Source organism: Gigantopelta aegis, chromosome 4 (assembly GCF_016097555.1).
Source record: "Gigantopelta aegis isolate Gae_Host chromosome 4, Gae_host_genome, whole genome shotgun sequence".
Lineage (NCBI taxonomy): Eukaryota > Metazoa > Mollusca > Gastropoda > Neomphalida > Peltospiridae > Gigantopelta > Gigantopelta aegis.
The window spans coordinates 10,376,438-10,394,498 of record NC_054702.1 but is presented as its reverse complement, the minus strand read 5'-3'; the positions used below and the strand labels follow the sequence as shown (position 1 = coordinate 10,394,498).

The window sequence follows — 18,061 nt, the reverse complement described above, 5'->3', positions numbered from 1 at the left end:
AAAGGAAGAACTAATTACTATCAAATTTTCTTTTAAAGATTCTTTTTTAAACTGATGGGCACCCAAAAGACTACCTTTGTAAACTTGGTAGCCACCCTGTAATTGGTAAAAGTTGTCTCAGATGACCGGGCAATTATCTGCCAGTTTTGAACCTGAATATTATGGTTATGTTTTGACACCTTTCACTGATTATTTAGTTATGTATTGACATTGTATCAATCTTTTACAGATATATAGATTTTGAAACACTCGTGGCTTTGTCAGTTTGATTAGTGATAGTGATATTTAATTGCTGGAGTTATTCATGGAGCAGTTTATTTTTCAGTGGAATGCCTGTGCAGAAAACAACTGTCCCAAGATGTGTTGATGATGAAGCATGCCTGTGAAGCGATGGATATACCAACACTGTCTTCGTTGCAGATATGAAGGAGTACCATAACTTTGAGGAAAATTCTTTTATGACTGAAACTAATGGAACAGTTTACATTCGGATAGCGATACCAGAACTGACCGTGCAGGTAAGGAGTATAAAGTTTTTAGTTAATTCATTTTCACATTGCTAATGCTGTATATGCGGTTAAGTTAAAGGTACACAGTCCTCTAACAATAATATTGTGTGGTACTTATAGTTGAACATTAGTAACGTGCATACAATACCGTATTCATTTCAGTACATCCAGTATGTTCTTGGTTGTCTTGGGCCCTGCTTTATGAAGCGATCTTAGTGCTAAGATCATCTTAAGTGCAGAACTACCTTATGCACATAAGGTGATCTTAGCGCTAAGATCGCTTTGTAAAACAGAGCCCTGGTGCTTATAAAAGGTTAAGGCTCAAAACGCACCACAGGTCCGAGTCTGGGTGTGGTGAATCTGGCTCTGTCAGAATATAGCACATGGTCTATATCATCTGCTGGGCATCAAATCTGTGGTTTGTTTTGTTTAACAACACCACTTGAGCACATTAATTTATTAATCATCGGCTATTGGATGTCAAACATATGGTCATTTTTGACAGTCATAGAAAAGGAAAACCACTACATTTTTCCATTAGTAGTAAGGGATCTTTTATATGCGCCATCCTATAGACAGGATAGCACATACCACGGCCTTTGATATACCAGTCATGGTGCACTGGCTGTGATGAGAAATGGCCCTATGGGCCCACCGACAGGGATCGATCCCAGACGGACCGTGCATTAAGTGAATGCTTTACCACTGGGCTATGTCCCTTCTACAAAAATCTGAAGTTTGAGTCAGCACAGAGGCTGTGTTTTATTACATTCGATTTTGTACGTATCTTTTTAACTGGTACCATACTGATGAATGAGATCCGGCTCTGACTGGTGTGTTTTGGGCCTTAGACAGTGTACTAATGTGACCATTTGGTGTGTGCCAGTTTTGATGATACTGGGGTTTTGTAAGCACCTTTTTTATAAATATTTTCTAATAAATCGGCGGGATATATGACATTTTAGAACACTTAAACTGATTTTTAAAAAACCTGTAAGGAATAACTCAATCTTCAGATAACATTAAAACATTTAGATGGTAGACTGCTAAATAAATTGTGTTATTCACAGAAATAATAATTCACAAGCCTAGATATAAACAAAAATAATTACTTTTTAATCAAGAAGTGAAGAGTTAGACAGAAATGCCATACAGGGTTATGAGAGACCTCTGTACCTTTTAATAAAAATAGCAAAGTGATGGTGAGTATGTTCTGTAATATTTATTGGTTAATTGGATTGTTTTGCATGCATCAAATAGACAATAACACCTGCAAATCTACTAATGTCATTAGAAAGTGACATCATGAGACATGCCAAAGTAACCATTCAGTTGTCTGCATTTAGATTGAAACCAAGTATTTCTTTGTAAAAAATACAAGACATTAATTGGTAATATACAATTGCTCTAAAAAAAAAATCAGTTTTAAAAATAGACAGACGTTATCATATGGATTTTTTTAGATTTGTAGGTGATATTGTCTATTTGATGCAGGCATGCAAATGTTTCATTTTCAATCTCAGACTAATGCCTTAAATTGTTAAAAATTACATTTGCAAGAATCAAACACTTAAAACAGACAATAACACCTTCAAATCTAAAAACGGCATATGATTTGCTTATAAATGTTATGGTGTGTGTTCTTCTCATAGATCTAAACAAGATTCATGCATTTACATATTAATATAGTAACTAAATACAAATAGCCATAACTTGAGACTAATTTTGACATCTTGATGCATGTACATGTATTTATATGCATGACTATTTATGAGTTGTTAGTTACTTGAATAAAATTTATCTTTAACATTAAAACATTCTGTGAGCTAGTGTAATGGTTGTGGTTGTTGTAAAATGTGAAAAAGTGCCATTTTTGTCTAAAAGTATCCTTTTGTATAGCTGCATGGAGAAGACTGTATCTTACTATGATTCTTTGTTACCTTGTTACCAGTAGTTTAGGCTAGATATTGACCTGATTCTGAGTATTTAATAAGAATGGAAATTCATATACTTCTAAGTTACAGGTTTCTTGCATGACTGTGTTTTTGTTTTGTTTGTTCAGAAATGTCTACAGTTCCAGCTGGATGACACGGTGTGGCAGGCCAAACAGCGTATTCTCCAGGCCTTTGCTAAGGTTCGCTTTTTCACTTTTTTCACAATTTACTAAGTACTTAGTTTTTACTGCAGGGTCAGATCTAGGATATTTTTGGAGGGGAGAAGGGGTCACAAAGGGCAAATTTGAGTTTGCTGAAGACAAATAAGCTGATCGATCCCCCAAAGGGATTGGGTAAGATCTGTAGGGGATTTGGTGTGTCGGAGGGGGGATATCATGCTGTCAGGAAAACGTTTAAATAAAGATTGTCAGAGACAATGAATTAATGAATTCAAAAACAAATCAGAAATTAAGTGCCCTTCAAATGAGTGTGTGTGCCATAGGACCCCTGTGACCCCCCTCTGGTTCTGTCAGTGTACTTATTGCTTACTGCAATGCAGTTGAGATGATACTACTTATAAGGCTTGTGAGTACCTTGACAAGTAAACTGATAATTGAGACTACTGTCATCAAAATATAAAAAAATATCAAGGAATAATCAAGATATCATAAAATACTCAAAAGTATCAAGGAATTATAAGCTGAACATTCCATATAAGCGGTTCTGTTATTAACAAAGCAGTTTATTGGTTGTTGTAATCCTGCTTGCAAATTAATCTAATAGGAATTTTCTCGGTTGGTAGGGTGCTGGGCTGTTGCTTATACAGTCTCTGATTTGAACTCCACCAATGAAAGTTGAGTTATTTATTAGCTACCGATGATGTTAGCTAACAAAAATAGAGATTATTTCATGAGTGCTAGTGCCATGTTAAATTCATGGAGCAAGTTTGGGTATTATTATGTTATTCCCCCATGAACTCTTGTGGTACAGTTCTCTGTGTTCAGTACAAGTCATAAATAAGTTTAATAAAATTGATACATGGTACTTACGCAAATGTGATAATTTATTTATTGTTCATAAACCGTAATTTTCTAACAACTAAAGGTTAAGTCAGGTGATCACACTGAACAAGGTCAGTTATTAGGCTGTAGAAATACCATGATAACATTGTAAGTAATATGAGAATAAAGCACAGATCCAACTACAAAATATTTTATTTCTTTCTCTCATCATTTGGACCCAGAATGAAAGACATACTAAATGAAGGAAATGAATGTTTTATTGAATGATGCATTCAACACATTTTAATTAGTTACATAGCATTAGGCCACACAGATAATGAGAGAGGGAACCAAGCTGATTAGCAGCAAAAATATTTTATATGTAACATCCTACAGACAGGATAGCACATACCACTGCCTTTGTTACACCAGTTGTGTTGGAACACTGGCTGAAATGAGAAATAGCCCAATGTGCTCATCAATAGGGAAAGGGAAAGGAGAAGGATTTTGGAGACACACTGATGACTTGTGCTTACAAACTGAAGGCACTTGATATATAAACAAGTGACATTACAACAGTGTCATAACAATATTGATATGTCCCATGCCACAAAGGATAGCATATTGATAATACAATTTTTATACAGCCGTTTATTGTAAACCATGAGAATAACAGAAACCACTATTTCACCTGACCTGCAGTGCCAAATTAGCTAGCTATTCCATCATTAACTGATCCGCTGATGCATTTGCTAAACACAAAACAAGGTCACAAATAAACTGAAGGTGCATTCTCACAATATTATTTGTACTATTTATAGAAGGCCATTTATTACTCTATTATTTCCTTGTCACATGGGAGTTCTTTTCTCATCTGTATGTAAATTTGGAATTGGCCATGAAAAACTGACAGAAAATATAATGCACAGGCAAAACGTAATGAATTTTTTTAAACTGAAACAATATATAATTGTTTTGTATGTGTGTTTGCAATATATGTTTGATATAATTAGCCTGGATATAGGACTGTGTTACAATATGTGATTGAGTATAAATATATGGCATCGTACATAACAACTTATTGTTCCGTTTGATTAGCAGAGAGCTTGTGATTTATAGATCTAATTGTTTCACTCTTTTTGCAATAACCAAACATGCATTGCAATGGTGCAAGTTTTCTGGGGGCTACTACTGCAATTTCTCACCAAAATGATACAGGAAACAATTAAATAAACACTAAAAGTTAAAGCTGTCATATTTGTTGTTACCCTTCACTAAATATTGAAAAGGATGGCAAGCAAACAACACCTCGTCCCATTTTAAAAATTAATTTTCCTATTTGTTTCTAAAATATGATTATTATGAGTAATATGACTCAAGATAGTGAGAAAATAAATCCTTTGCTGCCACATAGGCTACTCCTACTGAATTTCAGAAAGGGATCTTTGTTTGCATGCACTTTCCCGTAGACAGAACAGTCTTTGATATAAATGAGGTGGGACATAACCCAGTGGTAAAAAGCACTCGCTTGATGCGTCATCGGTTTGGGATCGATCCCCGTCAGTGGGCCCAATGGGCTATTTCTTGTCCCAGCCAGTGCACCATGACTGGTATATCAAAGGTCATGGTATGTGCTGTCCTGTCTATGGGATGGTGCATATAAGAGATCCCTTGCTACTAATGGAAAAATGTAGTGGATTTCCTCTCTATGTCAAAATTACCAAATGTTTGACATCCAATTGCCGATGATTAATAGTGGTGTTTTTAAACAAAACAAACTTTTTGTTTAAATATAAATCACCAGCCATGTTAGGATGTGGAAATCCCAACTGGTTCACCATGGGATTTATTTGGTAACACACTGTCGTTAGTAAGTTGGTGACACCAGACATAAATAGTAGACAACTAGCTAAACCATGTTCAGTCAGACTTTTTATGGTGTTGCTATGTTTGAAAGCGTACACTTTGCCAATTTAGTTTGTTGTGTTCAGACCTCTGAAAATTATAAGAACAACAATTTTTGTTCGCCATTTGCTTGCGCAAGTAGTTTTACATAGGGTAACCTATTTTTCATAATACAATAAACTTAGGACATGTCATGTGTAATAGGTTACGCAAGAAGAAATGGGTTACCTGAAATGTTTTTGGCATAGCCTGTAGTTTGTGCAGTTTGTTACAAATTGCAATTTTATGTAAATAATACCCCAGGAAAACCTGCTTTCCATGTTTTTTACTTTCCAGCAGATGCATCCATGTATTATAAATTGATCTGTATTAAATAAGCAGCTACAGATTCATGGTACTTTTGACTTTCTCTTATGTTGTTGCTTAAGTGGCCAGTAGTGTTGGACTTGTCATAACACTGGCTGAAGATTTAGTCAGTTCCGTAGAGACAAACAAGTGTCTTTAAAGCAGGTTTCTTTGGACACAAGATGCATGGTCACTCGAATGACATACATTTAACTTAGTTTGCTCTCACTGAATGGTGAAGTTTGTAAGATATATAGTGGTCCGAAGACTTGCTTTCGTTTGTCTTGACTGATGGAGGATCAAGAAGAACACAATAACTTGTGACATGAATCGTGTAGGTCTGTGTGTAGCCCTGATGAGTGTGGGCCAGCAATCTGTAAATTATGTTACATTTTAATGTGCCAGTGTTCTGTGGTCCAAACAAAATGATAAATATCTCCTGTCATCTGCTGGTGCAGGACATGGCTATCCAGCCAGCCAGGGCAAAGAGTGATGAGATATGGCTGTCATCACTCTGTACAGTACATCACATCCAAACAAGGTTAATCATGTACACCAGTGGTCAGAGGAGAAAAGTATAAGAATATTTATTAACAACATAGATCTCAGCACATTTTGTAAACTATGGCTAATTGACCAGTGCCTAATATATTTGACTTTGTGGAAGGAGGGAGGGAGAGAGGAAGTGAGGGAGGGAGAGAGACAGAGAGAGAGAGAAAAAGAGAAAGAGAGAGAATCACAGAGAAAGAGAAAAAAAAAAGAGAATCAAAGAGAGAGAGAGAGACAGAGAGAGAGAGAGGGAGGAGAAGAAACAAATTTATTGGAAAAATATCTTGTGCCAAACAGGCTATTCCTACCAAAATATCAGCAAGGATCTTTTATATACACTTTTCAATAGACAGGATAATACATACCATAGGCTTTGATGTGTCTTTCATACATGGTTGGAACAGAGGAAAAAAACCTAATCTATCAAGTCCACGTTTAAAAATGTAAAATGTATACTAGTTAATACACACTTCACATTCAGGAGTCTTTAATGCCATAATGGTACAAATTTCACTTGTAATAGAAAGTTCACATCCAGGAATCTAAAATGATATACATTGAAACCTGAGATCTTGCCGGGACCTGTTATGTATCCCAATTTAGATGGAATCTAGTGTTTAGAGGGTCGCATTTTAGAATTTAGACAATTTGGGACCATAAAACTTGGCCGTTTTTCACAAGATTCACTGTGTATACTATAGTAGTGTCGGAAATAGAATAAAAATGATTTTCGTCGATTATTTCTTACATATTAAACAGACAAGTCAATATTTTCTAAATATCTATTTACTGATAGTCTACCTAATTTAGCATTTACTTGTTTTGGCTCTCATTGATGTACAAGGTGGTGTTTACTCTTGAAATTAAAAGAAAGATGTCAGTAAACAGGTGATATGTGCACTTTATTGGGACAGACTATAACAAATGTTGGTAATATGTGTCAATTTCATTGCTGTTACAATAGGTGAGGGACTGTTTCTGATGACAGTTTACCCCTATCCCTCTTCAGAACAAAATATTTGTAGACATTTATAAGTAACTTTTGAGCAAAACTAAATCTATTATACCAGTATTAAAGGTGCTGTCTCAAAGTTGCATAATGACAGCTATTGCAAATCATGTTTTTATTAAATTTTGCTTTAACATTTAAAGACTACATCTTTAACTACATGCCCATAAATGATTATAGGAAATAATTTTATCTACTAGTGTAAAATACATTTTTATTGGAGAATCTTTGTCACAAACAGATGCTCACATATAACTTCTAATATAGCACCTTTAAGTGGTTGCAAGATTGTGTAAATTTCTAAAGTACTTATATTGTATTTATATTCACTAAATATGCTGGTCATAATTAATAATTTATGCTGCAATTCAAAATCATCAGTTAACTCGTAGTTATAAATTAAAAGTTTATTTACAGGTAAATGAAATTGATAGGTATCATCAAAATGTGTTATAGTCTGTTCCAATAAAGGTCACAAATCTGTTTACCGACATCTTTATTTCAATTTCAAGAGTAAACACCACCTTGTACATCAATGAGAGCCCAAACAAGTAAATGTTAAATTAGGTAGAGTATCATTGAATAGGTATTTACAAAATATTTACTTGTCAGTTTAATATGAAAGAAATAATTGATGAAAATCATTTTTATTCTATTTACGACACTACTTTAGTTAGTATTCAGTTCACAGTCAGGATTTGTATGTTGATATATACAGTACTAGTACACAGTGCAAATGGTGCAAAATAATTTAAACTATTTCACTGAACTTGGGTTGCAATTTATTTACTGATAAAACAAATCATCTTTACATTCAGGTGACTGTGTCAAGAATGAGTAACCATGTTTAGCAATTATGTGTACAAATAATAATAATAATGAAAACCTTTTTGTTTTTGTTTTTGTTGTGAAATGTGTAAGCATCCACCAAATGTGACCCTAGGTCTATTCAGTAGGCTGTGTAATATTCCAGGTTAATTTGTGCTATACCAATCATCACAAACTCTGGGGCTCAGTTTGTTCACTATATTTGTCCCATATACACTCTGACCATTTGTATAATACAAAGTATATTGCTATCTATGCATGTATGATATTGGAATCCTTCTGTCCCACACCGGCCACTGTCCATGCCGGAGATAGTGTGTGGGAGAGGCGTGACTGAAATTAAATGGATAGAGACATGAGACATGTTAATAGAATTAAGGAAGGAAGTATATTGGATTCTTATTGAATTTGTAGTTCCATATCATATGGAGATTTACTTAAAATGTTACAATAACTGTCAGAGTAGATATTGTCACATATGTCCATTGGACATAAGGCTGGTAGGTACAGGGTTCGTAGCCCAGTAACGGCTCCCACCCAGAGTGAGATTTAACGACTCAATGGGTAGGTGTAAGACCACTACTCCCTCTTCTTTCTCACTAACAACTAACCTACTGTCCTGGACAGACAGCCCAGATAGCTGAGGTGTGTGCCCAGGACAGCATGCTTGAACCGTAATTGGATATAAGCACAAAAAATAAGTTGAAATGAAAGGTTTCGTAGACTATATTTACTGACATTTTAGCCCAGAGCTTGAACTCATCAATGACACTGAATTCAATTGTGATATGAATTCCCAAAGGTCAAGGGCTTTTACTGATGGTAGCTTTTTATCACTGGATAAACATTTTGTCATCAGTTGAAATGACAATTTTTTGTTGCAAAAATTACTGTTTTAAAATTGCAGTAGGCAAGCTCAAAATTGCCATAGGTTATTATGTTGCCTGTAGCAAGAACATTTCAAAATTACCATAGGTTAAAGAATTTCTTAAAGCCGCACGCCCTAGTTCCATCCAGCGAAAATAAATTACAATTTGGTTAATCTACAAACCTGTAACACACTTAGATCACGTTTTTATCAAATGGAGTGAAAAAGCAGGTTTTATATCGATAAATACCATGGGAATCCCCATGTCCCAATTGCTTGAAATAATTTTGAAAGTCAGTATTCTGATGTCACCAGTAGATGTCGTTTGAAGCACAACAATGCCTACGTCACGACAAATTTCACAGAGTGCGCAGAGACTTGGGGTGCGTTCCTTTCACCTCTCCTGGACATGTTCCAACTGTTCTGTCCTGGTTGTATCCCCTCTCCAAATATCGTAAGACTTAGCAAAATTATTGGTTTTAAGGGTTTGTAACGTTTTGTATTGAGACACTTACTTGTCTGAACTTTATTGTTACTGAAAATGTTCACGAACTGTGAAGAAAAATCTCACAAATGAACAACAAGCAAACATCAACAAATCGGATGTTGATTGCGCGAACCGTGCACGAGAAAACAAACCGAACCAAAATGATAATGGTCACATGGTATACCAACGTCTGTGATGTTTACACAGGAAGATTCCCTCTAAAAATAGATTGGACCTCGCTTGCTTAACGTTTTTTTCTCGAGTGCACGCGGCTTTTTAAGAAATACAAAAAATGCATTTCGTGGTTTTACAAACATCAGGATTACCAGGATTACCAAAAAGCACTTCAGGTGAATGGAAATGTGTATTCTAAATAATAAAATGTAAGTAAAGTGCAATTTTATTAGTGAAAAAATGGGTTTAATAATGAAAAACAATGCCGTAATGGTTAACAACTAGCCGTAACTAGGGCGTGTCCCTTTAAGCTCAAGCTCAGCTATTGGCCTTTGATGTGGTTTGAAATTAAAGGCATACTGTTGTTGTCCAAATGTTGTCACAGACTTTATGTTCTTGTTTACAGGACTTGCGAGATCCACTAAACTATGGACTCTACCTGCCACCCACAAACGGAAGAGCTGGCAAGTTCCTGGATGAGGAGCGAGTCCTGCAGGAGTATCCCCTACAGGGCCCCATTGGCTTCCTTGAGGTAAGATTCTACAACTGTCACTTTTTATATAAACCCCTACAAGTGTATCCCCTACAGGGCCCCATTGGCTTCCTTGAGGTAAGATTCTATAACTCACTTTTTATGTAAACCCCTACAAGTGTATCCCCTACAGGGCCCCATTGGCTTCCTCCAGGAAAGATTCTATAACTGTCACTTTTTATATAAACCCCTACAAGTGTATCCCCTACAGGGCCCCATTGGCTTCCTTGAGGTAAGATTCTATAACTGTCACTTTTTATATAAACCCCTACAAGTGTATCCCCTACAGGGCCCCATTGGCTTCCTCCAGGAAAGATTATGTAACTCACTTTTTTATAAACCACTACAAGTATATTCCCTACAAGGCCCCATTGGCATCCTCGAGGCAAGATTCTATAACTGTCACTTTTTATATAAACCCCTACAAGTATCCCTTACAGGACCCCATTGGTTTCCTGGAGGAAAGATTCTATAATTAACTCACTTTTTTATAAACCACTACAAGTATCCCCTTCAGGGCCCCATTGGCTGTCTCCAGGTAAGATTCTATAACTTACTTTTTTTTAATATAAACCCCTACAAGTATATCCCTTACAGAGTCCGATTGCATGGCTTCCTCGATTCTATAACTCGCATTTTTGTATAAACCCCCAGTATATCCCTTACGGTGGCTTCCTCAAAGTAAGATTTTTTATTTATAACATTTTTTATAAACCCCTAGAAGTATCCTTTGCAAGGTCTTATTATTTTCCTTCTGGCAAAATTCTATAACCATAAAAAAAATTGTATAATTCCCTGCAAGTATACCCTGCTGAGTCCTGTTTATCGGGTAAGCTTATTAAACGTAACATTTTTATATATAAACCTTTAAAAGTATTCCCTGCAGGGGAGAGTGAGGGAGGATATGCTCACCTTTTGTAAACACCTGCTATTATCACTGTTATGACAGTGAATCAACCAGATTTACATTGATTGTATGTGCTGGATTTAGGATAATGGGATTCTTTACATGAACTACAGTGGAAGATTTGCGTTCAGTCTGAATGGTGACATTATCAAAATTTTGTTCCTTTATAAATAATGTTCCTGCCCCGAGTCAGACCACTGATAATATCGGAGGCCGGACTCGGGGTAGGCGTGTTCGAAACCATAAAGGTATATGAGCACGTTAAAAACATATCTAGATCCAAGTCTATAAATAATGACATTGTAAAAGAAATAGTAAAAGATTGACATTGTTTCTGCTGGAAAATCTAATTGATTCAGCTGGAATAAACCATTTTTAAATATAAAAGCTAGTGTTAATTTAAAAATATCTCAGAAACAAATACTGTTAAGAGTGAAAAGATATCATTCAGTGGTTCATAAGGAAAAACATCTTGGTGAAATATAATTAACAGTGACAAACTTTGGTAAAAGACATTTTCACAATGGAAAAACATCTTGGTAAAATCATTTTACAATGGGAAACTATCTTAGTCAAGTATAGCTAACAATTTGAAAGATCTCAGTCAAGTACAGTTGACAATGGGGAAAACATCTTGATAAAATACAGTTAACAAATGAAAACATCTAAGTCAAGTACAGTTAACAAAGGGAAGACATCTTGGTACAGTGCAGTTAACAGTGGAAGAACATCTTGGTATATTTACCGGTATGTATAATCCCGTATCTCTGTTTTTGTTGAAGCCTTATTACAATGACAATGACAAAGATAATGGGTGGATAGAAGTGCCTTGCACCTAGCTAACACAATGCATTTCATTTTCTAGCTGTATGTTTACTCAAGTAGATGAAAATTCTGTTTAAATCGTTCTTGCTGCACGTTTGTACTCCTAGCAGTTCAAACAATGAAAGAAACGGTTAATGAGATGTTGATGGGCTTTCTGAGGGAAAGTGGCTCAGTTTACCTTGTGAGTTATTTTTTAGTGATTTCCTATGCTTACTACAATTGTAGTTCAAGCATGCCATATTGAACACAGGTGCACCCCAACCTGATGTTATATATACCTCATTACTGATCTGTATACTCACTCTGGATTGGAGTCGGTATTGGGATACAAATCCATTGCCTACCAGCTGTAACTCTGCATGCTAAGCAAACCACTATGTTATACACCACCATTGAACATTCACTTTTACTTGCATTTCGATACAATTTCTATGTCAGAATATATTCTGTAAAAAAATTATGAAAATATTGAGAGGACAATGCATCTGACGTTTTAAAAGTAGAGCCAGTTGGTAACTACCATGGAAAAAATCAACAGAGGTTGACCACAAAATATTTTAAGTTATCCATCCATAAGCCTGAGCCTCATTTTGCTGTTATATAAGTGGCAGTATAACAAGTAACTTCAAACCAATGAGCTATAATATACTTTTCAAAAAAAGTAGGGGAACTATTAGACCGAACATACGTTTTGACCACATACATCCTAGTAAAGAACGTTCAGGTCTGTTTATCAACACACCGAAACACATTCCATAGTTTGCACTTGCATCACATGCGTGGAGTGTCATTCTTGATTTTGACAATTTCCAGTAAGGTCGATTAATCACTGTGGAACATTATTTCTGTCAATCTTTTTCATTCTGTTGATCATTCAGGGGTTGTTATTGTTTTGTTTTTAGTCATTTTTATTGTTTGAATTTGCGATTTACTGATAAAAAAAAGGTCAACTTTCAGATTTCACTTTTGACTCCAATCGTCCTTCAAGATCTTTGGTGATCATAAAACCTACTGTAATACTGAACTACCGGTTGTAATATTTGCCCAATTAATTCACTATTACCATATAACCATTCCCCACAGCTAATATAACTTACAATTTTGGCAATTATAAATTCTTATTAGAGTTCCCCTACTTTTTTTGAAGAGTATATTTAAATACTACAGAGGTCAGCATACTTGTAATCATCAAAGAAAGATCTGAAAAGGCATTTCAGTATTTCATATTGAGTCTGGTCATTATGAGTGTGATGCAGCTTGGTCAATAAGGTATTGTGTTGAAGGGTGATGTGAAGCTCGTTACATCTCCATGGATGGTGTGTGTTCTGGAGGTGTGTTCATATTTGTATGACTCTGAACCATTGAGCTGGGTCTTCTGACTACTGGTGTGAACTCTTTCAGTTGTATTTTGTCTATATAGTCTGTTTCAGTCAGTTTTCGCTTCTGTTGGTTTCTCTGTTTGGATGTGTGTTCACATTTGTATGACATTAAGGTCTTCGTATTATTGGTGTGAACTCTTTCAGTTGTCTTTTGTCTATATAGTCTGTTTTAGTCAGTGTTTTTGCTTGTTAGTTTCTCATTCTAGAGATGTGTTCATAGTTGTATGACATACAGAGGTCTTCTTCCCAATATTATAGCCTGTTTCAGTCAGTGTTTTCTCTTCTGTTGGATATTTTTCATTCCATCTATTAAAAACGTAGACTAGCAGGTAACCTGTTTTGTCAGATGCAGACCTCAGTGGTTAAGAGGAGCCACCACTCACCATCACTCCGATGAGACATGACCAAGGAGAGTATTTTTAGCTCTCCTTGGCATGTGAATTTATACAGTATCAATATGGTAATATCGTAAATGACTTCCCATAGTTCACGGAGCAATTAATCACTGCCCACAATTGTTTCTATGGCTAATTAGCCCCGTTCCATAAAACTATCTCCACACTAGGATCACCTAATAAAGTAGTTACCCGGTATGCACGTAAGATGATATTAGTGCTAAGATTGCTTCGAAGAACAAGGTGCATGTTTGCAGGTGTACAAGGTTTCTTTATGATGTCCCATTTTTATGGTTTGTGTTAAAAATCCATGCAGCTATTTTATTTCTGTCCCATTTGGATCAGAGGAAAACAAATGTTTGTCAGTGGCTATAATATTCAATAGAAACTGTAGTAATTTTGATGTTTGGTTTAGAGTGCAGAGAAGTAAGCCAGGGTTTTTTTCAAATTTTCAGTCAAGACTTTTTATATGAGCAAGCCAGAGGGTATAGGCATATCAGCCTTCAATAGGCATGTTGCACAGCAGATCTCTTTCTTTCTCTGTCTCCCTCTCTGTCTCTGTCTCTCTCCCTCTCCCCCCTCTGTCTGTCTCTGTATCTCTCTGTCTGTCTCGGTCTCTTGCTGTCTCTGTCTGTCTGTCTGTCTGTCTTTCTCTCTCTATCTCTCTCTCTCCCCCCCCCCCCCCCCCCCCAGACAACCTAGTTTTCTGTATGCGACAGTGGTATGTTCTAAAATTGTGTTTGTGTGTCATATGGCCAACTAGTGTGGACAATAAATCAGATTAAATCTATTAAAAATGTTGTGCCAAGAAGCACGGTCAAATATTTGCTCCAACACAATTGTTGATTTTTTGTCTGTGGAACTAGATCACTTGCATTCTAAACAGTTTTGCCCGTTTTAAAAACCATGTTAATTTATGCAATTGTTTACTTGACATGCAAATTTCAAATCAATAGTTGAGATTGTGTCAACAGCTGATGTATTGCACTCTTAAAGCTAACTGGTATATGTTAGTGTAGTGAACAACAGATCACAGTTTTAACTGTTAATTATGTATCTTGTGTTCTGGATACTAGTAATAATGTAATAGTAAATTTGGCTATTAATAAATTTAGAATTTAGGAGAAAAAAACAGTCAGTAAATAGATGTATGTTGATTTTTTTTGTTTAACATATTAGTAAGATATTTTTGTAACTGCTAAGGTTAGAAGGCTAAACCGTGCAAACAAGAAAGAAATGTCCAACTGTTCTTAATTTAGTGTCCAATGTTTTGTTGTAATTGTAGCAAATTAAAAAAATAAAAGACATATTTATTTAAGGACACCCCAGCACATATAATTGCGACTGTCATGATTTAATTATTTATTTATTTAATGATGCACTCAACATATTTTTATTCATGGCTATATAGTGTCAGACATATGGAACAGATAATGAGAGATGAAACCCACCGCCGCCACTCATTGAGCTACTCTTTTTGATTAGCAGCAAATGATATTTTATATGCACCATTCCACAAACTGGATAGTACTACTGTGTTTGGGTGTGCACGGAAATTGATATTTCCGAGTTGTAAATGTGTAATTACATCTTGTTTGTGTATAGGTGTACTTGTTCTGGTCCCCTTAAAATAGCTAACAGCAGTGTATCTCCTACAAATTGTGTATCTCCTACAAATTGTGTATCTCCTACAAATTGTGTATCTCCTACAAATTCAGCTATTTATACTAATCTAGAAAAATGCCCAAGCATCTTCAACTTTAAGTGCATTGTATTTTGTTGTAATTATGTTTCTTAAAACATTTACTGAAAAGTGTCCTGCCAGTTTCTAGTTAGGTAAACTGTAAAACTGTTCATAGGAACATTTGATAGAATCTTGAGTGAGCCTTATTTTAAATATACTTACAATTCAGCAAAATTACAGTACCCCACCAAACCCCCCCCCCCCCCCCCCCCCCCCCCCCCCCACACACACACAAAAAACAAACAAAACAACCAAGTCAAATTAAAATTATGGGTCAGTATAGAAATAAGTTTCTAGTTCGGTCTATAGGAATAAATATTGTTGGACATCTACAAAATGTTGTTTCTCTCAAGATTCTTAATTAGGTCATTGCAAATTTAAAGTACAGTTAAAAAAAAGAAAGTTAAAGAAGAAAGAAAAAAGTATTATCTTGGGTCAGTGTAGGACAAATATTGTTGTAAATGACAGCTAGGAACTTATTGCTCTCGATCGAGATACCATACACTATTTTCTGGTTAAGCCAGTGTAGTGAATATTTTAGGTCATTTGTAGGAATAAATATTGTAAAGCACAGCTAGGAAATATTGTTAATCTTGAGTCGGTGTAGGAATAAATTTATAGTTTGGCCATAGCACATTTAAATTAAAATCTTGGACGAGCGTAGCGATTAAATATTGTCGAAAAGCACAGCTAGAAACTGCTACATCTGTAACTGTATTTGAAGGCATTGGTGTACAAACGTAGTGAGGTGAGCTGATTAGAGCACCTATGTTACCTGTTTTACCTGTGTTACCTGTGCAGTGATGAGGATTCTGTCCCTGGACTCGCTGCTTATCTTGGCCTGTTTACCCCTGCCCTTGTTTACCCCCTGTGTTTGACTTAATTCATTTCATCATGTAATCAATCGTCTCGGACACAGTTCAATATCTGTATATTAGCACAAACGTCTCGCTTCACTGGGATTGTGTACCCAAAATTAAAAAACTGAAGTTAAAAAAAGTCATTGTTTAAAGGTTATTGCGCCAGTTTAACTTAAATGATTTGGTGGGTGAAACAACAAAGATTTCATCTGTCTGTATTTAACTGTCAGCTGATTTTGTAGAGCACTGTTATGTTGTGTTTGTCTTGCATCAACAATGTCAACCATAAGTAGCTCAGTGTTACTGAGTTTCCACCACAGTTTGTGGAGATGTTAATCCTACTGATTATTATTAATATCCAACAAAATGAATATTTCCGTAAGATTTAAACTGAGAAAAAAAAATTAAAAATAAAAATTGCTTTTTATATGCTAAATGAGGAAAGGAAGGAAATAGTGTTTAATCATTAATGACACCCATGGGCGTACGACCCGGGAGGGGGGGGGGGGGGGGGTCAAAACAGTGGGAAAAATTCGGCTAAATTTTATCTGGGTAAAATTTCTGGCAAATCAACCCCTCCAGCCCCCTTAAATCAAAGAGTCCCCATACGCCCATGATGACACCTCAGCACATTTGAAACTATGACAACAAGGTATTTGGTATATAATTTATGTTTAATTTGACACTTGGGAGTGGAGATGGAGGGAGGGGGAGGGGAGAAAAAGACACAGACTTAGGGAGAGACACAGAGAGACAGAGACACAGATGGGAGCGACAGACAGGAGAAAGAGAGAGAGAGAAACACACACACACACACACACACAGAGAGAGAGTCGGAGACAAAAAGGGAGAGAGAGACACACACGGAGAGAATCTGCTGCTGTCACACACTATTCCTTTGACCGACAGGACAGTTCATGCCACAGCCTTTGATTTCCCAGTGATGGGGTACTGCATGGTTGGGGTGAGTGGGGGGATTGATCCTATGACCCATTGCACATCCTACCACACTACATCCTGGTGCACGATAAAAGAGACTGAGGAAAGTTGATATGCTTAAATGAACTGTTTACAGTAATGTAATGATGCTGTATCACCACAGTGTTAGAAATGTCTTTGTTCACCATGAGTATGAGCTAATGTTGTGGTTAGATAATAAATAAGATCATTAGCTAAGATGCGTTTGCCACCGCCATGACTCGGCTTTTCATTATTACCTGCAAACAGAGGGCTTAAACTTAGATCTTTAATATATTGACTTTATCTAGAAATTTTTCATTGCTATTATGTTATGTGGTTTAAAAACATGAAATATCTGAGGAACGAGTTTTATAATTAGCAGTTTTTGCAATTATTTAGAACATTTTTGGTTGCTGTTATGTTATGTATTTTAAAAGCATTAAATATCTGGGGAATGATTCTTATTACTGGCAGTTTTTGCAATAATCAGACTTAATTTTGTTACCTGTTGATATTGTACACAGATCTACAGTGGAACATTTTGCTTGTTTTAATTTTATTTGTGTTTGATTTCTTTGTCTTTTGGCATCCAAGATGAGAATCTTGCAGATTTTTCCAGAATACTGGATGTTTGCATTACTAAACGAAACTCATCCTGTCCTTATTCTTTGATTAAAATACCACTAGACCTTCCTTTTGTTTCAAGACTCTTCAGAGTTATTCACATTTTATTTTCCAGTTTGCTTTTCATCCCTATTTCATTGTTATTGTTCTGTTACATATATAATCATACTTGTATACTGGTATGTATAATAATACTCGGCTTGTTTTGCTATTTATTTTTGTTTTG

General features: G+C 35.8%; 1 protein-coding gene across 1 annotated transcript in view; it reads left to right on the top strand.

Moving 5' to 3' along the window:
• LOC121372324 overlaps positions 1-18,061 on the top strand; it is a 175,917-nt gene that overhangs the window by 56,155 nt on the left and 101,701 nt on the right. The window contains exons 3-5 of the mRNA XM_041498620.1: positions 326-518; positions 2,572-2,643; positions 10,016-10,141. Of these exons, the coding sequence (XP_041354554.1) occupies positions 423-518; positions 2,572-2,643; positions 10,016-10,141 (294 nt within the window). The 5' untranslated portion in view covers positions 326-422. The remainder of the gene's footprint in view (positions 1-325; positions 519-2,571; positions 2,644-10,015; positions 10,142-18,061) is intronic.